Below are 27,195 nucleotides of genomic sequence, written 5' to 3'. Positions count from 1 at the left end.
AGAAGCATGAATATCCACCCCAGCACAATAGCAGGTTCTGTTCTTAAGTGCCAGCATTGTTAGCTCATTGCTGAATGCTGTACTGGGTACGCTCAGCAAGTATGTACCCAGCCAGTGTGACAAAGTGTGAAGAAGTAAGCTGTCTCTCCTGATGCATCACTTACTGGGATTGGCATCTCATAGGCAAGAACTAGAGCAAGGAGGTGAGCAGACTCTAGATCCGGTATTCAAAATTTGAATGAAGAAAGCAGTCCTTTCAGTAAGCGAATATGTCATTCTCTCTCTGAGCAGGTAAGACAGGTCTCTCAGTGAATACCTTTTTGTGACCTAGCACACCCCTGCCAGCCGAATCGCATCCATTCAAATGACACAACCACACACACACCCCCAAACAACAAAAAAACACAGACACAAAAAATGAGACAAGGCAGTTGTGTGCACATGAAGTGGCTGCATCTCTGCAGGGCGGGTATTGAAAAAAATGGGATCTCTCCCAAAGTTTAAGCTTAAAGGAGTGGAGAATGATGTGCTTTAGCTTGTGGAGATGGTTGTCAGCACCTGCTTTCTACAGTGACAAGACCAAAGGAGACCTGAACATTTCCTCAAGCTCTGGAAAATACATTACATGACTATCCCCCTTTTAATCTCTTGGAACAGTTGCTGCAGAGTTTGTGGAAGATGCAAATGAAGATCAGGACAATTTCAGTGCAAACCAGCTGAATATAAGCATATCACCCTGTTTCAGCATTCCCATTAAATATTTTTGATAGTAGCATTCTGCATTAGATACACATCAGGTAAAATTAACACTACTCCATGTAATAGGGTAGAAATTGGGTTGCTTTTTATCTTTTCTAAACACAATCTTGTATTAAAGCACTTAATAGTGCTATAAAAATATCCCCTTCTTATGATGGAAAAAATGAGATCAGCTATTTTAGTTCATGTGTCTTTAAAAAGGCAGTTCATTTCTGTGCTGCTGTCTGTCCCCATGTTGCAGAGCACCCACAAGAGCTGTCATTGCTGATCAATGTCCCCAAGCCCTGCAGCCAAGTGTTTTGATAACCTATCACACTGGCACAATGGAAATAGTGTCTTTCAGACTCAGATCAATATTTGTATCAATTATGTGTCTGAAGCTGGTTAGAGTGCACAGAAACATAATCTGCATCACTGAAACTGAGACTGTTTTCAAGATTTTTCTGTTCCTTCTTGGTTGATCTAAACCAGCGTTCTTCAAAATGTCTCTGTGGTTTATTTCCTTTATGCAGTGTGGGGTGTTATTCCTCTTCATTTGGTGGCTGTTGAGACTGAAGGTAATACCCTTCTTATTTCAGATTGCATTCTGTTGAGATTTCAGCACGAGTTTAGTATCACTTCCCAATTCTAAGATGCTATAAAAAAAAGGGTCAAGTCACTGCAGATTACTGGTGTTAAATATTTCTGTGAACAAGCTGCTTCAAGCACTCTTTGTGGATCATGATTCTTTCATGCCAGTATTTTTTATTCCACAGGGTAAGAAAATCCAGACTAAATTCTTATGACTGAGGTACGCTTACTAATACTGTGGCTTGGGTTTTGTCTGCAGGCAGACACTTGTGCATTTCCTAGGCTGCTCTGCTCTGCAGTAGCCTCACGACTATACAGCTAATGGACCATTTCTCTTTCTCTGTGGCTGAAGCTAGCTTGTAACTTGATAGCATAAGAGGCCACTTGAGTGAGGGGGTTAAGATGATGAACAGTAGAGCGAAGCTGTAGGGACCACATAGGGCAGAAGATAGGGAAGAGCTGAACTAAGGTGAATTCTTACACAAAGGAAGCAGGAGTTGGGAGATGTGTAAAGGCCAGGCTGAAAACTCACCTGCTTTGATAGTGTTTGGAAGACTGTTATATAGAATATACAATAACTGTGCTTCACTTGCTTCTCCTGCATAGGAGCAGTAGGTTGGGCTTCTTTCCTTTCCCCAGATGCCAGTTTTGACAAACTCTTAGCAACTCCTTTACCTCTGAAATACCAACACCTCTGATATTTACTTGCTGCTGGGTTCAAGGTGTTGTGAGGTAAAGTGACTGATGGATGAATGGTCAGATAGATGATAAAATTACGTAAAATGTCTCTTTGAGAGGCAAAGAGTACATTAAGGTGACAATGGGAAGTCCTTATGCTGGGCAAAATCTGCCCAGCACCTGGTAATGTTTAGTCCTTTCTCAGTTAATGTTTGTGCAGTTGAAGACAGTGTGAATCAGATGAAGGTGTTTAAATCAAGAGTCTGAACTTCCCCTTCTTGAGGAGACAGCTGCACTATAAAGAATACTGAGAAGATTCTCCTCTACTGTAGCACTGGAGCAACTAATTTAAAAATCTTTACCTTACTCTGATCAGGGTACTCCTATACAAGTGTCATTTCTGTTTGTATCAGAAGGGAACAATTCCTTTTGTCCTTATGCATAATCTCAACAAAGCTCATCAGGTTAGTTCTATAAGATGGCAATTTTTGTCCAAATGGCTGGTGACATTTTGGGGATTATTTTTTTGTACTGTGGCATTGGAAGAGCAGAGTAACAGCTCTGGCCCCATGCTGGTGGAACTCACAGGGCAAGTCCATTGCAAACCATCAGCACGTGGTTCTGTTGTCCACTTTAGGAGGTTCACCGAGTCAAAGTGTATATGGGGAAAGTCTGGTTGATCTGATTTAGCTTTAGTCACACAGGGAATTCAAAGCTGACTTCAAAACATACATTCAGCAATTTCTGGCATTTCTAACACAGAACTGTTCAGATCATGTTCTTGGGCACAGTGTTCCTTCATCTCTGGCAGGGCAGATTCCTAATGCAGATGAGATTTCGAGTTGTAACATGTAATTCCAAGTTGAAGAACTATATTCCTAGGTTGCTTATTTTGACCTGGTGATCTTACAACCTTTTGATTTTTCTAGGATTTTGCTTTGTGTAATAAAATATACTCTTGACTTACCTTAGGTAACTAATTTTTTCCGTAGTGAAGACAAGGCAAGAACCAAGTTTTTGACAGCCATTTTAAGAGTAATATGCTTGTGTTAAGCACTATTGCTTTTGATTCATGACTAATTTCTCTATAAGGGTGCGTGTGACCTGTTTATTTTTGCATTTGCTTAATGCTATGTGGAGTCAAATTTGAACAAGCATTGTCACCTCCCTTTAATACACTTCTCATTTGGATGATTGTTCATGGGTTTCTTTAAATGCTGCCTATCTGTAATAGGTTTTGGAATTCAGGTTTATTTATAGAAAGAATTATGAAGAGGGATGAGCCTTTGAGAAGTTACACTCTCTATTCTCCCTGTGTTTGTGTTCTGTATAATTTTAAATGCAAAAGAAAACCTCAGAGAGCAGAAGCAATGAAATGTCTTGGCAGGAAGCCACAGAGGTTTGGGACTCTGAAATGCTGCCAGGTGTGCCAATGTAGGAACACTTTTGTATTCTGTGAAATAAACCCCATATCAGTGGCATTTTGATATCGTTGTTTTGGATCTGACTATACTCTGACAACTGTTTGGGCAAAGGAGAATTCTACAAGATACTATGTTGAATGCCAGTCACATACAGTTCCTGTGAAGTCACACAACTAACTTGTATTTTCTCAGTCGCTGTCAAAAGTAATTCAGTCTGATGCTAACATTAAACATGAAAAAGATGGAATCATTAGTTTTACATGGAATATATGAAATGGAAGAAAATACATTATGCATGTCTCCAGGTTACTTCCAAATCTTTTCTAGTTCTAACATCACAAAAGTATGTTTTCCATGAAACTAATTTGCAAATTAGTTTCATGGGAGTAGGGTGAGATCTGTCTTACTCGGGTCTGCAGCACTCAGCAGGTTTCATACTACGAACTCTATGGTTCTACAATGAAACAAATACATGTATGTTCTGTTAGTAATTAGTGTTAAATGCCAAGTATAATTATTTCAAATATGAAGGTGTGATAGGGTCAGCAATTTGTTCAGCAAGTTGTGGTTTTGGAGTTTGCTTCATGTTTTGTGGAAGTCCAGCACAATAGTACTTGTCTGTGTCGACCTTATGTTTCCCACGTATCTACCATTTGAAAAACTGAAGTTGTATGTTTTTTTGCTTATTATGCTTTGAATAATTGCAGTTAATGAATGGCAATGAACTTGTTTTTCAGTCACCCAGCATGGGCACCCTGATGGGGGTGTATTTACCATGCATGCAGAATATCTTTGGGGTTATTCTTTTCCTTCGGCTGACCTGGATGGTGGGAATGGCTGGAGTTCTTCAGTCCTTCCTGATCGTATTGCTTTGCTGCTGTTGTGTAAGTATATAGGTAAAATAATACACGTGACATAACCTCTGTGAAACTATTGAGAAACTTGGAGAGGCTGCATTGTAGATTCGTGTGTAAAGCCAGATTTATGCTGGACACTTATGCTATGTTAGCCTTACAGTATGTTTATATGAAAGTTTTTAAGAACAAGCTAAAATGTTTGTTGCAGAGTTATGATTGTTCAGATTCAGAGCAGATGGGCAGGGCAGAATTATAATTATTATTTTTATTTATTTATTTATTAAATGGTAGGCTTAATTGCGGAGGTGGTGGTAGGTTGGTGCCTGTCTTTGTCTTCCCTTTCCCTCCTCCCCCAATCTCTACTATAGAACACCGAGTCTAGTATTTTTGTCTGTGGTCTTAAACTGATTTGTCTTAGTCCTTTTTCTATTTACCTTTTCCCAGGCCATGATACTTTTGTTGTTGTTGTTGGTATTGTTTTAAGGCACAATTAATGTCATAGATTAGATAGAAGGAAGAAGTTCTTCCCTGTGAGGGTGGTGAGGCACTGGAACAGGTTGTCCAGAGAAGCTGTGGCTGTCCCATCCCTGGCAGTGTTCAAGGCCAGGTTGGACAGGGCTTGGAGCAACCTGGTCTAGTGGAAGATGTCCCTGCCCATGACAGGAGGTTGGAACTAGATGTTCTTGAAGGTCCCTTCCAACCCAACCTATTCTATGTTTGTAGCCATGTGATTTCTTCCTCCCCGTATTTCTAAACTGGTAAACCGTATCTAGTGCAGATACTAGTCTCAAAGCTAGTGTTTGTTCAGCAAACAGCTGTTTTCTGTGCCTGTCCCAGGTCATGGCTGCCTGCTTTGCTGCTAGCCTTTACTGGAATTTCAGCTCTGCAGATGGAGGGACATCTGCACTCTTTTATCTCGCTGTGTCTGCAGACACCCATTACTTGACCTGATAAAGCAGTGGTCATCTCTCAGGCAAAAGTCTCAACAACTTGATGATTAAATTCCTGCTGCCCTTGTTTTCTTTCAGATAATGACCTGTCAAGGCAGAATAAATAGAAATATTGTATCCTATATGCAGTGGCAGTTTTAATCTATCAGGAAATCAGTTGGTTTAAAAAATGTTGACACAATTGCTTTTTGTTCCTTGTTTTCCCCAGACTATGCTGACAACCATATCAATGAGTGCTATTGCCACAAATGGTGTTGTTCCAGGTAAGTGTAGTTAGCAAACCTCTCATTTGTGTTTTAAAAAGATAAAAAAAAAATATTTAAAGTTACTATAAGCTGTTAACATGGTTTTATTCTAGAGAAATTCGCTCAAGCAAGGATACAAAGTCTGAATTAATATCTAGTATTTCTTCTTAGTATCAATTAGGCAAAAGATTAATTTATTTGGTCTTTACTTACCCCTGTGCTAACAAAAAGATATTTGAATTGACCCTCCCCCCCAGCAGATACATAGTGTATAATTTTGTTGTATTCTTGTGAACTTTTTACAATTTATAACAATAAATCAGTGATAATTTGACTCTCACTTTTCTTCTTTCATAGCTGGTGGCTCCTACTTCATGATATCCAGGTCACTGGGCCCAGAGTTTGGTGGAGCTGTAGGGCTGTGTTTTTATCTGGGAACAACATTTGCAGGAGCCATGTATATCCTTGGCGCCATTGAGATTTTATTGGTGAGTAGTACCAGAGTAGTCCTGCTTTTAAGGCAAATAGCATATAGAAAATGCCTCAGTACTCTTGTCCCATGTTTGTATACACATGCACAGGTAGAGACCAGCAGGTCTCCAGTTTCTTGGTGTCCAATTCTGTACCACTAGTGCTTCCCTTTAGATGCTGCACACTCTGTGGGTATCCAGAATGGAAGCTCTTCTGAAAACATATATGGAAGTATGATTTAATCAGACACGTGCTCATCACTGATAAAGTTGGCTCAGTTGTACGACAGAAATAAATGGGCCATTATCCATTGACTTTTCCTATAAACTGAAGGTTCGTGGTAAAGAGCATGTTGCAAATTGGGAAGTGATTTACATTTCCAGTATAGGTACAAGATCACTACAGTAATATAGAGGTCTGTTCCCATGTTGCTTCAGCTTGCTTTCTTCTTCTTTCAGACATATATTGTGCCACAAGCAGCAATTTTTCATCTATCTGGTGCCCATGATGCATCCAGCACTATGCTGAACAACATGAGGGTGTATGGCACTGTATTCCTCATCCTGATGGCAGTGGTGGTCTTTGTGGGTGTGAAATATGTTAACAAATTTGCTTCCCTCTTCTTGGCCTGCGTAGTAATATCCATACTGTCCATTTATGCTGGAGCTGTCAAGTCCATCTTTGATCCACCTGAATTTCCGTGAGTAGTATTTCTATAGCTTTGCCTGCGGGTCTGGAAGGTGGGGTTCAATGAAAGTTACTTAAAACTTGTGCCTCATACATTGTCAAAGCTACCTTTTTTTGTGAATATAGTGACAGTGATAGTCTTCCAAATGCAGAACTCATGGAATAGACATTTCATAAGCTAAAATGAAGGTATGATTACATTCTTTAACTGTTTTGGTAGAATGAAGTCTCGTGGTGAGTATACGGATTGATGGAGGCTGTGGTGATGTGATGCAGCTGCTTGCTGAGAAACAGGACATCTCTTAGGGAGGCGTAATGGTGGGGCCATGCTGAGGCTCCAGCAAAACTTCCCCTTGGTTTGGAAGCAGATTCATCTGCTGTATGAGCAGCCCTGCTTTGAACACAACACATGCTCCTTGGCATGTTGGCAGTTAAACATGTAATACAGTTTCTTGAACTCAGAGCTATAATGTGGATACGTGAGTTTTACCAGAATGCAAACAGTATTTCCTGATGCTGCTGACAAGAGATGAATGGAATAGAAATAGGAGTCAAGTCTGTGTAATTATTCACATCTTAAAACATTGTAACCATAACTAAATACTTGCAACCCTCAAGAGCTCCCTTTTAGGTATTATGGGCCTGATGATTATAATGTTTTACAACATTGGCAGGTTTCCAGCAGTAAAAATAAAACAATGTCTCTACCTCCCCCTCATTATCTCTTGGATCGTTCTTGAATGTTCTTCCTATCTTTCTTCATTGGGCTGTATTTCTTTCTCTTGCTGAAGTAACTAGACACTGTACTTATTTTTAATTCTGGAGGGGAAGGCTTCTCTGAAGTTGCAGTTCACAGGCATGCAAATCCTCAGAAATGGCCCCATCTCTTCCATTTTCCTGGCTTTAGTGATTGATAAGACCTGTGAAACAAACTTATTAAAATGGAAGAAACTTTTTTTCCCCCCCCGTGGGTGTTTTCTGGCACTGGGAAGAGAAGCTGAATGAACTTTTGGTGGCAGCAAGCTGTTAGGTTATATCACTGTCTCTTGTGGAACCGTCTTTGGAGAAGTGGGTTAAAAATTTTCAGTGCTGGAACAGACTGTTTGTGGTGAGGCGAAACACAACAGGCACTGGAGGATTTTAGCAATTATGCATGGTATTTTCTGACAAAAAGAACCTTTGCTTATTGCGATTGAAATGCATGTTCCTGAGTCTGAAGCTAAAATGTCATGTAATTTGAATGCTACCCTTCGGAAGCTGGGATAATGTGATTACAATTATCTTTAGATATTCTAAATATCTAGGAATTTTAATGCTAGTATTCAAAGCTCTTTCACTCCAGTAGTTCTTTTAAATGGGGGGAAGTGACCTAATCTTTCCCTTTCATTGTTTAAAGTAAATTTACCAAATTCACTAAATCACACTGATGTAGCTTTTTATACCTCTCCCAAAATTGTTGGAAAAGTAGCTTTATACTTCTGACCCTTAAAGGAAACAGTTACACAGTCTTTGTCCTGCTACCACCATCTTTTTGAAGCTGCTTTACTTAGCAGACTAGAGCCACTTGAAGTTTCCATGATACGAAAGAAGAATTATCTGGAGGGGCGGATTTCATTTTCCCGGTACATGTAATAACACTAGTTTCCATGCTTCCCTTCCAGGATTTGCATGTTGGGCAACAGGACTTTGTCAAGAGATCAGTTTGACATTTGTGCCAAAACCATAGTTAAGGATAACATTACTGTGGCCTCTAAGCTTTGGGAGCTCTTCTGCCACAGCACAAACTTAACCACTGAGAACTGTGATGAATATTTCCTAATGAACAATGTCTCGGAGATAGCAGGAATTCCAGGAGCTGCTAGTGGCATTTTAAAAGGTATGATAGAGTATTTCTTTCCCCCCTTAAGGAGGAGGCATGCTGAGCAGTTGAAATGGGTTGAACTGTTCCCTGCTGTTTAAGAAAGAGGGACTGAAGAAATGTAATTACAGTGAAGAAAATTATCTTCAGTAAAGAAAACCAGTCTTATAATCTTTAAAAAGAGCAGATGGCACTTTTGTCCTGATACAGTACTTGTCTGCTGTGAAATTGATTAAATTTGCCTTGTAGATCTTATAATTTCAGCAGAAAGTCAGCTGTGATTATGAGCTAGACTAACATGAGTAAGTTGTTAAAGTGTTTCAGAACTCTGTGTAGCTGTGACTCTCCATTTTAGACAGGTTAAGATTATGTCCTGAAAGATGAGAGTACTTGTGTACCAGTGGTGTAACTCCTTCTTTGCCCGCTCCTGAATATAATATCATTGAAAAGTGTTCATTATTTACATGAACTCCAGAGAACAGTTGCTTTGTGCAGGTGCTGAGTGCCTAAGGTTCCCCTTTTCACAGAAACCAGTAGTCTAGTTTCTAAATTGGACTCAGTGAATTTTCAAATGCAAACCATATAATTCTCTAATTCTTCCATTCTCTAAAGAGCAAATCTGTTTATATCTACAAAGCTGGTCAGTATTGCTGCTTTGGATCCTCTGATCTGTGGTGTGTATGGCGGTTCATTAAAAATACTCAGTGTATTTCTTGGCATTAGAATAGGTATTAAGCTAAAAGAATGTTACATCTAGTAATATTAAAGGAAAAAAATGCTTAGGCTTCTGTAGGCTATTCATACATATTTATTGGTTTTGTAACAGATTCCCTTGAAAGCATACAATGTAAGTATTCCTTGATGTATTAATTTGTGCTGATCGCTGAATTGCATTTGTAATGCTCGGTTGTAGACCCATTATAATGAGAACATGTTTGAACTGAACCATGCTTTTCTTTTCCGTGCTGTGATGATAACATTGAAGACAACTTATGGAGCAATTACTTGGAGAAAGGAGAGATACTGGAGAAAGCACATCACCCATCTGTGGATGTGGCAGGTCAGAAGAACAACCTCCATCTGTATGTGCTTTCAGACATAGCTACTTCATTCATGGTGCTGGTTGGCATCTTCTTTCCTTCAGTGACTGGTGAGAATACTGGGATGAGGGGGCATCACAGAGCTCTGAGCTTTCTTCTTCTCCCATGATCTTACGTCCAAAATGTATTTTCAGGTATCATGGCTGGTTCAAACAGGTCGGGGGACCTCAAAGATGCACAGAAATCCATTCCCGTTGGAACAATTCTTGCTATTGTCACCACATCACTAGTCTGTATCCTTTTAAAATTAGAGTCCTGGCATGTTGTGAGTGACTCAGGTGAATGACTGTGTATCCCATTTGTGGAGCTGCCTTCAGGTGGCTAAATTATCAGTGTGAGTGGGATTGGACACTGGGGAAAAAAACCCAACAGTCCTTGAGCTGAAAGCATTGGAATTATTATCCTGTTGTTTTCCATTCCCCCTGTTTGTGTTGGGGTCTTTGTTTTGTTCTTCTACCTGTCCATTGCTTTTCTTTGCTACGTGGTGGTCTACAGCTTTTCAGGCTGGTGGAATCAGGTATATATTTTGTTAGGATGTAGTGGACCATTAAGATGAGGAATGTAAGAGATCATAAATTTCAGGTCCTTGTCGTGGTTTGAGCCCAGCCGGTAACTCAGAACCACACAGCCGCTCGCTCACTCCCCCCCTTCCTCCCCCCGCTCCCGGAGGGATGGGGAGGAGAATCGGAAGAATGTAACTCCCACGGGTTGAGATAAGAGCAGTCCAGTAACTAAGGTATAATACAAAACCACTACTGCTACCACCAGTGATAATAATGATTAGTGAAATAACAAGGGGAGAGGATAAAATTGCTCACCACCCGCCGACTGATACCGAGCCCGACCCGAGCAGTGATCTGGGCCTTCCGGGTAACTCCCCCCGGTTTATATACTGGGCATGACGTGCCATGGTATGGAATACCCCTTTGGCTAGTTTGGGTCAGGTGTCCTGTCTCTGCTTCCTCCTGGCTTCCCCTCCTCCCTGGCAAAGCATGAGACTGAGAAAGTCCTTGGTTGGAATAAACATTACTTAGCAACAACTAAAAACATCAGTGTTATCAGCGTCGTTCCCAGGCTGAAAGTTAAAAAACACAGCAGTGCACCAGCTACTAAGAAGGAGAAAAATGACTGCTATAGCTGAACCCAGGACAGTATCCACCCCTTATTCCATACCATTCATGTCATGCTCAGATCCCACATCTCTCAGCACACCATCACCCCTGTCCCATATATACACATATATATATACACCCACACACAGAGAAAGATATCATTCCCTAGTCCATGGACCAATCCCTGTAAAATTGCTGAACTCATCCAGTCCATGATGTCAGGCTCCATCTCTTGTAATAGTCTTTCAGGGCAGGAGGGACGGTGTGGAGTGTTGGGTTGTTGCCTGCTGATGATACCGCCAAACTCGTCTGGTCACTGCTGAGCTCATCTGGTTTCCTCAAAATTCATTCTTTGTTGAGGTGATGATCGGAGGGAAGTCAGGGTCAATTGCTGGCGACCTGAAGATATCTAGCTGGTGGGCTATAAAAGTGTTATAGAGCAGGCAGCAGCGTACAATTGAGTTCATTGGCTGTTTTCCCCCAAAATCAAATCCCCTTGAGGTACACATCGGACTTCCCCATCTTCCCGCATTACCCACCAAGTATATCCAGGTCCCTGAGCAAAAGCAACCCCACGAGTGGGTTTGCCTTTACCTGAAGCAGGAATAACCCAGACTGTCTTCCCCAACAAATTCTTTATGTGCACCACAGGAACTTTGTCCCCCTCTACAGTACGTAAAAGTTCTGACTGGGCTGGGCCAGCCCTGTTGGCAGATCCCCTGGTGTTGACCAACCAGGTGGCTTTTGGTAAATGTGTATCCCAGTGTTTGAAAGTCCCACCACCCATTGCTCTCAGTGTAGTTTTTAACAGCCCATTGTACCATTCGATTTTCCCAGAGGCTGGTGCATGGTAGGGGATGTGATATACCCATTCAATGCCATGCTCTTTGGCCCAAGTGTCTATGAGGTTGTTCCGGAAATGAGTCCCATTGTCTGACTCAATTCTCTCTGGGGTGCCGTGTCGCCACAAGACTTGTTTCTCAAGGCCCAGGATAGTGTTCCGGGCAGTGGCATGGGACACAGCATATGTTTCCAGCCAGCCGGTGGTTGCTTCCACCATGGTAAGCACATAGCGCTTGCCTTGGCGGGTTGGTGGGAGTGTGATATAGTCAATCTGCCAGGCCTCCCCATACTTGTACTTCAGCCATCGTCCTCCATACCAGAGAGGCTTTAACCGCTTGGCTTGCTTAATTGCAGCACATGTTTCACATTCGTGAATAACATGGGCAATAGTGTCCATCGTTAAGTCCACCCCTCGATCACGAGCCCATCTATATGTTGCATCTCTGCCTTGATGGCCTGAGGTGTCATGGGCCCACCGGGCTAAAAATAATTCACCCTTATGTTGCCAATCCAAGTCCATTTGAGCCACTTTAATCTTAGCAGCTTTATCCACTTGCTGGTTATTCTGGTGTTCCTCAGTGGTCCGACTCTTGTGTACATGAGCATCTACATGGCGTACTTTCACCACCAGGTTCTGCACCCGGGCAGCGATATCTTGCCACAATGCAGCAGCCCAGATGGGTTTACTTCTGTGTTGCCAGTTGCTCTGCTTCCATTGCTGCAACCACCCCCACAGGGCGTTTGCCACCATCCATGAGTCAGTAGAGAGATAAAGTACTGGCCACTTTTCTCATTCAGCAATGTCCAAGGCCAGCTGGATGGCTTTCACCTCTGCAAACTGACTGGATTCACCCTCTCCTTCAGCAGTTTCTGCAACTTGTCCCAGGGGACTCCACACAGCTGCCTTCCATCTCCGATGCTTTCCCACAATACAGCAGGACCCATCAGTAAACAAGGCATAATGCTTTTCACTCTCTGACAGTTCATTATATGGTGGGGCCTCTTCAGCACGCGTCACCTCCTCTTCTGGTGACATCCCAAAATCTTTGCCCTCTGGCCAGTCCATGATGACTTCTAGAATTCCTGGACGACTGGGATTTCCTATTCGAGCTCATTGTGTAATTAGTGCGGCCCACTTACTCCATGTAGCATCAGTTGCATGATGTGTAGAGGAGACCCTGCCTTTGAACATCCAGCCCAGCACAGGCAACCGGGGTGCCAGGAGGAGCTGCGCTTCAGTTCCAATCACTTCTGAGGCAGCTCGAACCCCTTCATAGGCTGCCAGTATCTCTTTTTCAGTGGGAGTATAGCTGGCCTCGGATCCTTTATATCCCCGACTCCAAAAGCCAAGGGGTCGACCTCGAGTCTCCCCTGGAGCTTTCTGCCAGAGGCTCCAGGTAGGACCATTCTCCCCAGCTGCGGTATAGAGCACATTTTTCACATCTGGCCCAGCCCGGACTGGTCCAAGGGCTACTGCATGAACTATTTCTCATTTAATTTGTTCAAAGGCTTGTTGTTGCTCAGGGCCCCATTTGAAATCATTCTTCTTCCGGGTCACGTGGTAGAGAGGGCTTACAATCAGACTGTAATTTGGGATGTGCATTCTCCAGAACCCCACAACACCTAAGAAAGCTTGTGTTTCTTTCTTGTTAGTTGGTGGAGACATTGCTGTTATCCTGTTGATCACGTCTGTGGGGATCTGGCGGCGTCCATCTTGCCATTTTATTCCCAAAAATTGAATCTCCTGTGCAGGTCCCTTGATCTTATTCTGTTTTATGGCAAAACCGGCCTTCAGCAGGATTTGGATTATCTTCCTTCCTTTCTCAAAAACTTCTTCTGCTGTATCACCCCACACGATGATGTCATCAATGTATTGCAGGTGTTCTGGAGCTTGCCCCTGTTCCAGTGCAGTCTGGATCAATCCATGGCAGATGGTAGGGCTGTGTTTCCACCCCTGGGGCAGTCAGTTCCAAGTGTACTGGACGCCCCTCCAAGTGAAAGCAAATTGTGGCCTGCATTCTGCTGCCAAAGGGATTGAGAAAAATGCATTGGCAATGTCAATTGTGGCATACCACTTGGCTGCCTTTGAGTCCAGTTCATATTGAAGTTCTAGCATGTCCGGTACGGCAGCACTCAATGGTGGTGTGACTTCGTTCAGGCCACGATAGTCTACCGTTAATCTCCACTCTCCATTAGACTTTTGCACTGGCCATATGGGGCTATTAAAGGGTGAGCGGGTCCTGCTGATCACTCCTTGGCTCTCCAGTCTATGGATCAGCTTATGGATGGGAATCAAGGAGTCTCGGTTGGTGCGATATTGCCGCCGGTGCACTGCTGCAGTCGCAATTGGCACTTGTTCTTCGACCTTCAGCAACCCCACAACAGAAGGATCCTCTGAGAGACCGGGTAAGGTGGACAGCTGCTTAATTTCCTCTGTCTCCAAGGCAGCGATACCAAAAGCCCATCTATACCCTTTTGGGTCTTTGACGTACCCTCTCCTGAGATAGTCTATGCCAAGGATGCATGGAGCCCCTGGACCAGTTACAATGGGGTGCTTTTGCCACTTCCTCCCAGTCAGGCTGATTTCAGCTTCCAGCATAGTTAATGCTTGGGATCCTCCTGTCACTCCAGAAATATAAATGGGTTTCACCCCTTGATACCTTGATGGCATCAGGGTACACTGTGCACCGGTATCTACTAGAGCCTTATACTTCTGTGGGACTGATGTGCCAGGCCATCTGATCCACACAGTCCAGTAAACCCCATTATCCCTCTCCTCCACCTGGCTGGAGGCAGGGCCCCTCTAATAGTGATCACAAAATTCTCCACTTCTGTCTTGTAGAAAGGGATTAGTATTCCTTATCACAGGAGCTGGAGTAAAATCAGCTCTTTCACTCCATCTGGGAAACCGCTCACCAGAGACTGGAGCAGCAGCTTTCCTGGGAGGATCATCCTTGACCATTGTTCTCCTCTTCAGTTCACGCACCCGTTGCTCCAGAGCTGAAGTAGGTTTTCCATCCCACTTTCTCATGTCTTCTCCGTGATCCCGCAGGTAAAACCATAGGGTGGCCCGGGGCGTGTACCTCCTATATTTTCTTTCTCGAGCAGTAGGGCGCCTTCTGTTAATAGCTGAGACATGGGTTGGTACGCGTGGGGAGCTAGATAGATCGGATAAATCGTCTCTCAATTGTTTGAACTCCTGGGACAGTTTTTCCACAGCTGAAATGATGGAAGGGGTGAGATTGTCTTCAAACTCTCGGAGTTGACGAATCAGGCAATCCACTGTTGGTGATACTCCATCATTCCAGGTCATTGATGCCAATGTGTGGGCATATGATGATGGCGCACTCCGTGTAAGTTTCCGCCACATGGGTCGTGTACATTCGACTTCATCTGGATCTACGGATGTGTTCCTGGCATCCAGCCTGCGATAGATCATCTCTATAATGGCTGATTCCCTCAGGGACTGGATGCCTTTCTCTATCGTGGTCCAGTTGGCTGAGCGATTCGTAATATCGTCTTTGTAGGGAAACCTTTCCTTCACAGCTGCCAGGAGCCTCCTCCAAAGACTGAGGGCTCGCTTCTCTCTTGCAATCGCTTTGTCAATTCCTCCTTCCTTAGCAAGTGATCCCAGCTGCTTGGCTTCCCTACCTTCTAGTTCGTGACCGGCGGCCCCATTGTCCCAGCATCGGAGCAACCAGGTGACAATGTGCTCCCCTGGAAGACAGGTGAAATCTTTTCGCATATTCCGCAGTTCGTTTGAGGTCCGGGGTCGAGAAGTGACCTCTTCTTCTTCTTCCTCTTCCTCTGACCCACGCAGTAGTAACTCTTGTTCAGATGCTGTTGCATGTAGTAATGGCATTGGGTCTTCATCTTTCTTCACTTCGCGGGTTGCTTTTTGTTGGCTTTTGCTTACAGGGGCAACAGACATTGTCACAAACTGGCCATTTGGTTTAGCTGCAGTGTTTGTCACTGTGGTTGGAGTGGCTGCAGTGCCTGCCACTAGGATTGGAGTGGTTGCAATGTCTATTGCTGGGGTTGGTGCAGCTGTTGTGCTTGGGAGTTGAGTAACACCAACAGCTGCATTGTCTGTTGCTGTCGGGGTTTGAGTAGCTACTGTGCATGTCACTGGGGTTGGTGTAGCTGCGGTGCTTGGAGTAGCTATATTGTCTGTTGTGGTCAGGGTTTGAGTAGCTGTTGTGCTTGTCACTGGGGTTGGTGCGGGTGCCGTGCTTGGAGTAGCCACATTGTCTGTTGCTGTCGGGGTTTGAGTAGCTGTTGTACTTGTCACTGGGGTTGGTGTAACTGCTGTATTTGAAGTTGGAGTAGTTGCGTTGTCTGTTGTGGTCAGGGTTTGAGTAGCTGTTGTGCTTGTCACTGGGGTTGATGTAGCTGCTGTACTTGGAGTAGCTGTGTTGTCTGTTGTGGTCAGGGTCTGAGTAGCTGCTGTGCTTGTAGTTGGCATAGCTGCGTTGTCTGTTGCTTTGCCATCAGATCCAGAGACATTTTTTTCCCTTTGAAGGTGCTGGATAGTGTTGAGCAGGGCTCTGTAGGCGTAGGCCAAGCCCCAGCACGTTGCCATGATTTGTCCCTCTCTGGTATAACCAGGACGACAGCACACCTCGTTTAAGTGTTTTACTAGTTTTTCCGGATGTTGCACTTGTTCAGTGGTGAAGTTCCAAAGCACTGGAGGGGCCCACTGGCCTAGATACTTGCCCATACTATCCCACACACCCTGCCACTCATAACTGTCCAGCCTCAGGGAAAATCTCCTGGTGGTCCTCCTATATCGTCGTCTAATCCTAGACCAGATTCGAACCTGATACTGCTGAATTTTTGAGATTAAACGAAATAGGATGTTCCTACGACGGGATGGCCGTGGGTAAAACACACTCCGTATGTGTGCCAACATGCTGATCCCCAGCACAATCAGCAGGCAGGTTTCAAGGGTATTCAAAGGCCATCTAAAACCTTCAGAACTCTCAACTGCTGTTGCAAATAGGCTGGTGGGGGAACGGGGGGTGAAAGAGAATGCTTCCTTCATAAGTTTACCCCCCGAGGAGAAAAAAAATGATATGCAATTGCTAAAATATTTCATTATATACCTCCCAATGTATAGAGGTGATGGCCATGCTGGAAGCACGAACCAGACCAGTTTCATGATCAATGAGTCTGTTGTATTACAAGTCATTACCATGAAGTACAGTGAAACAAGAACCTTAGCCCAGGCCCCCCAGCCGATAAACACTAAAACAGCAAATAGTGGCTGTAAGTAAGGTACAACATGCTGAAACTCTGAGATCAAGCGCAACAAGTCTGAGAGCCAAATAATCACCATTGTGACGAGTAGTAACAATGAATGCTTATCACAAATATGATTAGACACACTCTGGTCAGATCTGTCGTTATCTCAACCTTTCGTGCCCCATGTTGGGCACCAAAAAGAACTGTCGTGGTTTGAGCCCAGCTGGTAACTCAGAACCACACAGCCGCTCGCTCACTCCCCCCCTTCCTCCCCCCGCTCCCGGAGGGATGGGGAGGAGAATCGGAAGAATGTAACTCCCACGGGTTGAGATAAGAGCAGTCCAGTAACTAAGGTATAATAAAAAACCACTACTGCTACCACCAGTGATAATAATGATTAGTGAAATAACAAGGGGAGAGGATACAATTGCTCACCACCTGCCGACCGATACCGAGCCCAACCCGAGCAGTGATCTGGGCCTTCCGGGTAACTCCCTCCGGTTTATATACTGGGCATGACGTGCCATGGTATGGAATACCCCTTTGGCTAGTTTGGGTCAGGTGTCCTGTCTCTGCTTCCTCCCGTCTTCCCCTCCTCCCTGGCAAAGCATGAGACTGAGAAAGTCCTTGGTTGGAATAAACATTACTTAGCAACAACTAAAAACATCAGTGTTATCAGCGTCGTTCCCAGGCTGAAAGTTAAAAAACACAGCACTGCACCAGCTACTAAGAAGGAGAAAAATGACTGCTATAGCTGAACCCAGGACAGTCCTTTAAAAAACAAACAAAAGCCTTTCAATTTGAGTGACATTAAGGAGTATAGGCTTTCTTGAACATTTTAGGGCAAGATAAACTGGAGTTCGAAATAAGACTAGATGTTCCCCAAGTGTCTTTTGAGGGGGGACAGGGAGAAGGTTTGTAAATTTCTGTATTTAATTTGAAGTTGGTGAAACAAGATCATCTTACATCAGTTTATAAGACTGTATTATCTCTCCCCTGCCTCGATTTTTAACACATTGATCTGATTTAATGCTATTCCATGATTCTTAGACACATACCAGCTGGCATGCCTGGAGGTGTTACAAATGCTGTGCTCAGTAGTGAGCTCCATGAAGCTGTGAATGACTCATTGTTTCCTGCCTGTTTCTACTGAGACCAGAGCACCTAATCTGCAGAATATGAGGATGTTCCTCATACCAGATTTCTAGGTGCTGAGTGTGTGTTCAGAGGAACAGCCTTTGTCCCACTTGAACAGGGCTTAGGACCGCAGGAGCTTTGCTTAGGAAAGACTGTCTTAATCTCTTCTCTCTTGAAAGAGATGAAGCCAAGGTCTTTCAGCTTCATCAAGCTGTTGGTGTCTGTCATGGTAAACCAGATATCATACTACAATTTATCAACATAGGAGATAGATTAAAAAAAAAAAGGGGGGGAAGGTAGTTACTATGAGCAAGGACTTCAAAACTTTGTAAGAACTTTCTGAATAAATCCCACCCAAAGGCCCACCCAAAGGGCAGCTGGCCAAGATGAACTTGCCAAGCTGTAACTTAGGATACCAGCTTGCTTGTCCCAGCTTCTTTGGAGTGCAGCCTTTTCCAGATGTTCCTTTGGGAACTGACCCTGTACCAGGAAGTCTGCATTTCCTGTGAATGTAATAAGTATTAAGACAGGTCACAGATGTAACTCCCAGCTCTAGGGGTGAAATAGTTGCAGTTCAAAACTTCTTTCTTGGTTGGTAACTTTATATGTAGGTGTTAATACGCCACCCAGTGGAAGGCTTACATGATAACTTTTAGGAGTGATCAGTGTTTCTCTTTTTTATTACCTTTTGTATTTTACAATTGCATTTCAGGGGTGGAGTTTAGGATTTAACCATTCATGTAAACTTAAATTGCAGGATCAAAAACTTTACTGGAATGTCGTATCCAAAAACCTGAGGTATTGTTGTACTCCCCAATGCAGCAGTAGTGCAGTTTAATAACAAACCCAATATTCAAAGACTTATTGGTGATGTGAATGCTGTCAGAGACCACAAAATGAGAAAGTGCAAGGTAGTGGCTTGCTGTGTGTTCAAAATCTCTTCAGACACAGGAGAAGGACAGAGAAAAGGAAAATAATATCAGGTTCTGTTCTATACTAGCAGATTAAATTTACTTTTACATATAAAATATTTCCTTTGAGGTTATCTCATTTATCATAACATTTAAACTATCTTTTTAAGAAGTTTAAACTTAGAACAATAACTTTGCCACTTTAACGTTAGAAGGTATATATGAGCAGTGAGACATTAATTTACTCACCAGCTTTACCCTCTACTAAAGGAGATGCTGCAGTACAAATGCTGTAGAACAGAGGCACATTTTGAACTTTCCACAATACTTTCTATGGTTGCTTTCACCTGCCATGTCTAAATGAATCCTGCTTCCTTAGCATGCTCTTCACTCAAGACTTCAGTTGTGTGTTATTGTTTGGAGCCTGCATAGAAGGTGTAGTCCTGAGAGATAAGTAAGTTTTACTGCTTTACTGCTCTCCTTTCTTCTTTTTTTGCAGGGAAGGTGTGTTCTTTCCCATTTCGGGCCCCCACACTTCTGGGTGCCTTCTAAACCATATTTGTATGTAAATTGTAAACAGTGTTTTGGGAATCTTCTTGTATTTGATTTGATATTTTCCAGCATGGCTCCATCAAATTTTTCATCCTGTGTCTTAATTCCTGCATCTTTCTAAGTGAAAATGGAAAATAATGTGATAATAACATAGGAGTTTTATGATATATAATAAAAAGAAAGTTTTTTGGATTGTTGAAATCGGGCTGCAGACACTTCCTACCTGTGTATCAAAAGTAACTCAGATTGTTTACTACTTTATATTTCCTAATCAAGGAAATACATAATATTTAAATGACATCTTAAAAATGACCCCAAAAAACCAAACATGAGTGTCAAGATGTCTCGCTGTTCCTCTCTGCAGGTATGGCGATGCAGTGAACAGGAACTTGGTGGTGGGCACCCTTTCTTGGCCCTCACCATGGGTCATTGTGATAGGATCCTTCTTCTCTACCTGCGGAGCAGGTTTGCAGAGCCTCACTGGAGCCCCCCGGCTGCTGCAAGCCATAGCGAAGGACAACATCATTCCTTTCCTCTGGGTATGTATAGCTTAAAAACCCACCACTGCCACCACCAGAGCCATTCTGTACATAGTAACTAACCAGCTACTTGACTTCATGCTCTTGAAAATTAGATTTGTTTTCCCTAGTTTGCCCAGCATTGAAGTGAAGGACAATATTTTTTATTTTAATGCTTTGTTTTCTTTTGTTAAAGCCTAGGGATATTTTTAAAGGAGTTTGACTAGACATATATGGTAATTTTATGAAGAAAACTAGCATCTATGGATGGATAAGGAGCAGCTGAGAAAACTTAGAAGGAAAAAAGAAGCTTATAAAAGGTGGAAGTGAGGACAGGTGGCCTGGGAAGGATTACAGGGACATTGTCCGGGTAGCTAGGGACCAGGTCAGGAAAGCTAAGGCCCAGTTAGAATTGAGGCACATGAAAAACAACGAGGTGGTTGGTGACAGCCAACATGGCTTCCCTAAGGGTAAATCCTGCCTGACCAATTTGGTGGCCTTCTATGATAGGGCTACAGAACTGATGGATAGGGGCTAAGCAGTTGACGTCATCTACCTGGACTTGTGCAAAGTGTTCGACACTGTCCCGCACGACATCCTTGTCTCTAAACTGGAGAGACTTCAATTTGATGGATGGACCACTCGGTGGATAAAGAATTGGCTGGATGGTTGCACGCAAAGAGTTGTGGTCAATGGCTCAATGTCCAACTGGAGACTGGTAATGAATGAATGGTGTCTCTCAGGGGTTGGTGTTGGGACCAATCCTGCTCAATATCTTTGTCAGCGACATGGACAGTGGGATTGAGTGTGCCCTCAGCAAGTTTGCTGATGACACTAAGCTGAGTGGTTTGGTTGACAGAGTGGAAGGAAGGGATGCCATCCAGAGGGACCTTAACATGACTGAGAGGTGGGCCAATGCCAACCTCATGAAGTTCAACCAAGCCAAGTGCAAGGTCCTATATCTGGGTCAGGGCAATCCCAGACACAGCTACAGGTTGGGTGGAGAAGAGATTCAGAGCAGCCCTGCAGAGAAGGACTTGGGGGTGTTGGTTGATGAGAAACTGAACATGAGCTGGCTTCAGTGTGCGCTCACAGCCCAGAAACAAACCATATCCTGGGCTGCATCAAAAGAAGCGTGACCAGCAGGTCAAAGGAGGTGATCCTGCCCCTCTACTCTGCTCTTGTGAGACCTCACTTGGAGCACTGTGTACAGTTCTGGTGTCCTCAACAGAAGAAGGACATGGAGCTGTTGGAGCAAGTCCAGAGGAGGGCCACGAGGATGATAAGGGGGCTTGAGCACCTCCCATATGAAGACAGGCTGAGAAAGTTGGGGCTGTTCAGCCTGGAGAAGAGAAGGCTGTGTGGAGACCTCCTAGCAGCCTTCCAGTATCTGAAGGGGGCCTAGAAGGATGCCAGAGAGGGACTCTTCATCAGGGACTGTAGCAATAGGACAAGGGGTAATGGATTTAAACTTAAACAGGGGAAGTTCAAGTTAGATTTAAGGAAGAAGTTCTTTACTGTGAGGGTGGTGAGGCACTGGAACTGGTTGCCCAAAGAAGTGGTAAATGCTTCATCCCTGGCAGTGTTCAAGGCCAGGTTGGACAGAGTCTTGGGTGACATGGTCTAGTGTGAGGCCTCCCTGCCCATGGCAGGGGGGTTGGAACTAGATGATCTTAACGTCCTTTCCAACCCTTACTATTCTACAATTCTATTTAATTCAGTGAAGCACAGAAAGCCTTTAGAAAAATTTGACTTGTTGCTCTAGAGAAAGAAGTATGTAGGAAGACTAGTATTGGTTTTTTTTAAAATGTAATTTTCTTTTTTTCATTATAACCTTATGCAATATTTGTATGATATGTTTAATGTTTCGTTTCTTCAGGTTTTTGGTCATGGAAAAGCAAATGGTGAACCGACATGGGCTCTTCTGTTAACAACACTGATTGCTGAGCTGGGAATCCTTATTGCTTCACTTGACATGGTGGCTCCGATTCTCTCAATGTAAGAAACGGGCAGGTAGCTATTTAAGGGGGGAAGAATGATACTCTTGAGTTTTGCTAATTTGATTGTCTTTCAGACCCATATCTTAAACCAATAAAGCAAATTACTGAAACCTGAGATCCACTTTTATTATTTCTATGAATTCTCTAACTTCAGGCTGTACATATTAATCTACTTGTTTCTGCTCTGCAGTATTCTGTGAATAAACATGCTTTTAGTATATTGTTATTTTGTTTGGGAAAATGTTATTTTTATCACAGAGCAAAGATAGCATTGATGTTGTGGATAGATCTTACTTGATCTAGTTAAAAAACTGTTCTAACTATTTTATACTGATAGTTCAGGCTAGTAAAAATCAGAGGGATAGACACATGTGACCAGGCCATCTGTATTTTGACTATAAATCATTCATGTGATTATAATATGTTCCAGAATCTATAAATGCGTGTGCTGAAAGGTTTTGCCCTTTTTTGCTCCTGCAGGTTTTTCTTGATGTGTTACCTCTTTGTTAATCTAGCATGTGCAGTACAAACTCTTCTTCGAACTCCAAACTGGCGGCCTCGATTTAAATACTACCACTGGTAAGCAAAAGGCTGGCACAGCACGCTCAATGCCTAGTCTGTAATTTGCAGTGAGGGTTTCAGAAGAACCCTCTCCATGAGGGTTGTGGGCATCTTTTATTTCTCTGGATATCAGCTCTAGACAAGAGTATATCGATGTACTTTAGATTTATTCGTAGTGGACCAGACTCAGGTATTTAATGGCATGAGTTTCATTTCAACAACAGGACACTAAAGCTATCGGGGACTGGGGAGATTCATTGGAAGCGTTACTTCCGCTGCCAGTTCAGAACAGACAATTTAAAGAAAAAAAGCAAGGAAATAATTGACTTGGTTTTAAATTTTTCTACACTGCTTCTTACTGTTATCTTTGCTTTTTGTTTTAGGACACTTTCATTTTTAGGCATGAGTATTTGCCTGGCACTGATGTTCATTTCATCTTGGTATTATGCTTTGGTAGCTATGCTTATTGCAGGCATGATTTACAAGTACATTGAATACCAAGGGTAAGTATTAACTGGATAGAAAAGGGTAAGAAGGAGATTTGGTCTATTTTATTTATGCGTTTTCTCTAGCCTTCGCATTTGGAGAAGGATTTGTCCAGAGATATGACTTACAGGGCTTCCCTTATTCATTTTTTTCCATTGTTTTACTGTGTCAGTGCTAAACAAAAGCCCCTGAAGTGCTTTGCTGTTCAGCCCCTAAAGGTGCCTGTGACACTTAAGTCACAGGAAGCAGAAGCCTGGTTGGGATCTATCCTTCTGCTGTCTGTCACATGGAATTACTTCAGGCCCAGAACAGCTGAAGGCAGCCATCTTACTCAAGTTGATCTGGTGCAAAGGTCTGTCTGCAACAGTCCTAGAAAAGCTGAATCTGCAGATTAGGTTGCCTGAGATAGTTAATATCTGATGGAGTCAGGCTGTATTATGGCTGTGTAATGTAATTTTAACAAATCAGGTATTAACATGCCTGATGCTTATATAGGGTTGGGAAGCCTTCTCTAGTGGTGTGTTGTTTACAAATGAAGCACAGAAAGGTGGTGTCATACACATTTGACTGAAACATTTGCATTTTCTCATGTGATACATGGTATTACAGACATACATGTACAAATGATAAATATGCATGTGATGCATGCTGTGTATCACATTAAACTCATAAGGTGATGATTTCTCTATAGCGTGACTGTAAGTGTGCAATTAACCACTCATGAAACCATATGTTGGCTAAACTGTGTTCTTCCCAGGGCAGAGAAGGAATGGGGTGATGGAATTCGGGGTCTTTCACTCAGCGCAGCAAGATATGCCTTACTCAGACTGGAGGAGGGCCCTCCACACACAAAGAACTGGAGGTACTCCTTTCAGACTAATAACATCCACTGTCATGATTATCTACTTACACTTTAGGAATTAAACTGGACTCCAACCAAGACACTTTTGGTCTGTGTGAATGAATTGAAATGTCCGGAATATTTAAAAATGAGTGTTGAGCCTGCAGTAGGCTGTCCTGTCACTGCCCAGGCCTGACCGTGCAGTCCCTGCCTGGGCAGACCTTTTGTGTCCTTTGGATCTTTAATCGGACTCTGAACTGGTGAGATCAGAAGTGGAACTTGGGGGAACTGTGGAGGTCTCTGAGTATAGAGGTCCAGAGGCACATGGTAATTTGCACTGGGGGCACAAAGAAGTCACTGCTATCATTCTAGGATTAAAAACCAGAACTGTGGCCAACATTTTTCACTCTGGCTTTGTGTGTAGATCAAATGGGCAAGCACCCTCCTCTCAGTTATGCATCACACAACTCAGGCTCTGAGCAAGAGGACTAGGAATCTACCGAAGAAGAAAGTTTTATACTTGCTCAACCATAGCTTAAGACAGAAAATAACTTAATTGATGTGTGGCAACACCTTAAGGGACAGAAGACAGGTGGGATCCATGTTTAGATGAAAATACTCACGTTTCCAACTGCTTGGCACAAGGATCCAGATAGATAGCTGTGGAAGGACAACCCTGCAGTGTGTGCTTTAATAGTACTTAAAAGAGCCTTGAAAATCAGCCACGTAAATAAAACACTAATGCAAGCTTCTTAAGTACATGAATGGGTTTTATGACTGTCAAAACAGTGCAGCAGCAGAATTCCCTCAATGCTTCAGATCTGCTTTGAATCAAGAGAAATACAATATTAATTAACACTCCTCTAGTGTGTGAGATACAGGAAGAATGTGCTGTTTCAGAGTTAATATTCAAGCACAGTTAAAGGGATGAGAGAGGCAATTGTTTTAGAAGTGTTTTTGTTAAAGCCTTAGGGAAAAATAAATTCCCTTTTTTTTCCTCCAGGCCTCAGTTGCTGGTGCTTCTGAAACTTGATGAAGATTTGCATGTAAAATACCCTAGATTGTTAACATTTGCATCCCAGCTGAAAGCTGGTAAAGGTTTGACTATCATAGGGTCAGTGATCCAAGGGAATTTCTTGGAAACTTATGGAGAAGCCCAGGCTGCTGAACAGGTCAGTGTCTTAAATTTCTAGAGTAAAAAGTGGGCAAATAACTTAAAGGTTTCATAATCATAGGTGGAAAAAAGTGTATCAGTAAGGCTTCCAGGAGATACAGGACTAGTGGAGTAGTGCTACAGCAGTTCAGGAAAGGGCTCTCAAACATACTTCAGCTGCTGATTGTGACTTTGGGAATATAAATGATCAACACTTGCAACTCGTGTAAACAGCCTTACTGCAAAAAACTGTCTTCATTTATAAGAAATACTGACTGTGGAAGTTTAGGTATGCTGATCAGTGGAGGGAAGAGGACTGGTTAGGTTTCTGAACATACTAAGAAACATTTCAGTAACTGTCAGTTATTACACACTTAGCAAACATGCTGTGTCTCTTCCAGCATGGGGATAAATTTCTTAGAGAAGGCATCAAAGGATGGTCCTGAAAATCTGTTAAGAAATCATTTCATCTTCCTTGCTGTGTGAACATGACATCATAGCCCTGTTTACATTTGCATAGTATCAGCACATCACTGTTTTCTTCCACAGAGGCTTTTTATATAGGAAAACTGTTAAAAAGGGAAAACAAATTCATAGGCCTATGTGTTGACCAAGTTCATTTAATTTTTAAACAAGTAAAGGGTATGGTATTCCTGATAGATTTGGTTGCTTATATTTGTAAATTGAATATAACAACATAGCATGTTACATAGGAATCTGAAACTGGAAATCCAAATGAAGTTAATTAACCTTGGGTTTAAAAGGTGAGTGTTTTAGGGTTAGAAAATGGAAAGTGAGATAGTAACACAGATATCACTAACTACTGCTATGAATAAGAGAACCAAAACCCCCTTATCTTGATCTGTTAGAAATAATTATGTTTGGAAGGAAACCATGTGTTTTAAACAAGTATTATACACAATTAGCGGGTATTTTCTCTACTGTTTTATTAAGGAAAGCAGATGAGCAGAACTTTACTTTGAAATATGTTTTACCTGTGGATGTGTGAACCAGGAATTTACACTGTGTAATCACATGATAGAGAAACACTAAGAGTTCCTTTAGGTTGTGAGGTTTTTCCTTGTCTGTCTTGCAGACTATTAAGAATATGATGGACATTGAGAAGGTGAAAGGATTTTGTCAAGTAGTTGTAGCCAATAAAGTTCGGGAAGGAATTGCCCACTTGATCCAGTCCTGTGGACTAGGTGGCATGAAACATAACACTGTGGTTTTGGGATGGCCGTATGGCTGGAGACAAAGTGAAGATCCAAGGTCATGGAAGACTTTTATAGGTGAGCTTTATAGGTTCTGTGTGATCAAATACTAGGAAGAGAGATGTTTATTACACACCTGGCACACACAGGGGGTTTCAACAGAATCCTTGTGAAATTGGTTTTTAGTTTGGTTTTTTTTTCTGGATAATTTCTCACAAAACTGTTCTATGTTTGAAATACCACTTCTTGTAGGTAAAAGACCTATGAAAGATCTTCAAAGATTAATCTAGTAGCTAAATTTCATCTGTCTAATGAATGGTTAAAAATCTATGAACTTGAGAGATACTGTTTTTATGGCAAACTGTAATTTGTTTCCTAGATAATCTATCTTTTCACTGGGCCGAACATGTCCATCTCTCTTCACTATTGGAGCCAATGTTCTCCTTGCCTATATCTCTCCTTCCCTTGTGGTCCAGTTCCTTAACACAGTCAGATTAGAACAGAGCAGCTGCTTTCTCCTCATACTTAGCTTTGAGATTTGCTGCTTCTATTTCAAACATGAAATAGGGCTTGTGTTCCTGTAAGTCTGCTTTATCTGGGCTTTGTTAGTTGGTCTGACCTGTCTCTGCAAGCCTTGCTGTACATACTTTATGTAAGCAATGACTCTTATGGTTTGCTGACATTTGCTTAGTAACTTGCTTGTTTAGAATCATAGACCACTGTTGCAGAATTGGAAGTAACTGTGTCCTTCCCCTGTTGGGCAGGTACTGTTCGCTGCACAACTGCAGCCCATCTGGCTCTGCTGGTTCCCAAAAATGTGTCTTTCTACCCCAGCAACCATGAGCGTTACAATGAAGGCAATATTGACGTGTGGTGGATTGTGCATGATGGAGGCATGTTGATGTTGCTTCCTTTTCTTCTCAAACAGCACAAAGTAAGGAGCTAGCCAAAGAATGTCACCCAACTATTTCTCTGTGTGTTAAAGAAACAAGGTTCAGTGGTAGAGCCTGTATTGATAAATGAG

The 27,195-nt window shown here is 42.7% G+C and overlaps 1 protein-coding gene across 1 annotated transcript in view; it reads left to right on the top strand.

Moving 5' to 3' along the window:
• Positions 1 to 27,195, top strand: part of LOC115619093 (solute carrier family 12 member 4-like) — a 62,275-nt gene that overhangs the window by 18,974 nt on the left and 16,106 nt on the right. The window contains 16 exon segments of the mRNA XM_030511122.1: positions 4,169 to 4,315; positions 5,447 to 5,501; positions 5,841 to 5,971; positions 6,413 to 6,654; positions 8,303 to 8,517; positions 9,485 to 9,649; positions 9,734 to 9,832; positions 19,243 to 19,300; positions 19,763 to 19,937; positions 21,796 to 21,914; positions 22,397 to 22,495; positions 22,861 to 22,980; positions 23,721 to 23,825; positions 24,808 to 24,976; positions 26,054 to 26,249; positions 26,936 to 27,105. Coding sequence (XP_030366982.1) covers positions 4,169 to 4,315; positions 5,447 to 5,501; positions 5,841 to 5,971; positions 6,413 to 6,654; positions 8,303 to 8,517; positions 9,485 to 9,649; positions 9,734 to 9,832; positions 19,243 to 19,300; positions 19,763 to 19,937; positions 21,796 to 21,914; positions 22,397 to 22,495; positions 22,861 to 22,980; positions 23,721 to 23,825; positions 24,808 to 24,976; positions 26,054 to 26,249; positions 26,936 to 27,105 — 2,265 coding nt within the window.

Source organism: Strigops habroptila, chromosome W, assembly GCF_004027225.2.
Source record: "Strigops habroptila isolate Jane chromosome W, bStrHab1.2.pri, whole genome shotgun sequence".
Classification (NCBI taxonomy): domain Eukaryota; kingdom Metazoa; phylum Chordata; class Aves; order Psittaciformes; family Psittacidae; genus Strigops; species Strigops habroptila.
The sequence above is the reverse complement of the archived record's forward strand: the minus strand, read 5'-3'. Positions and strand labels throughout refer to the sequence as shown.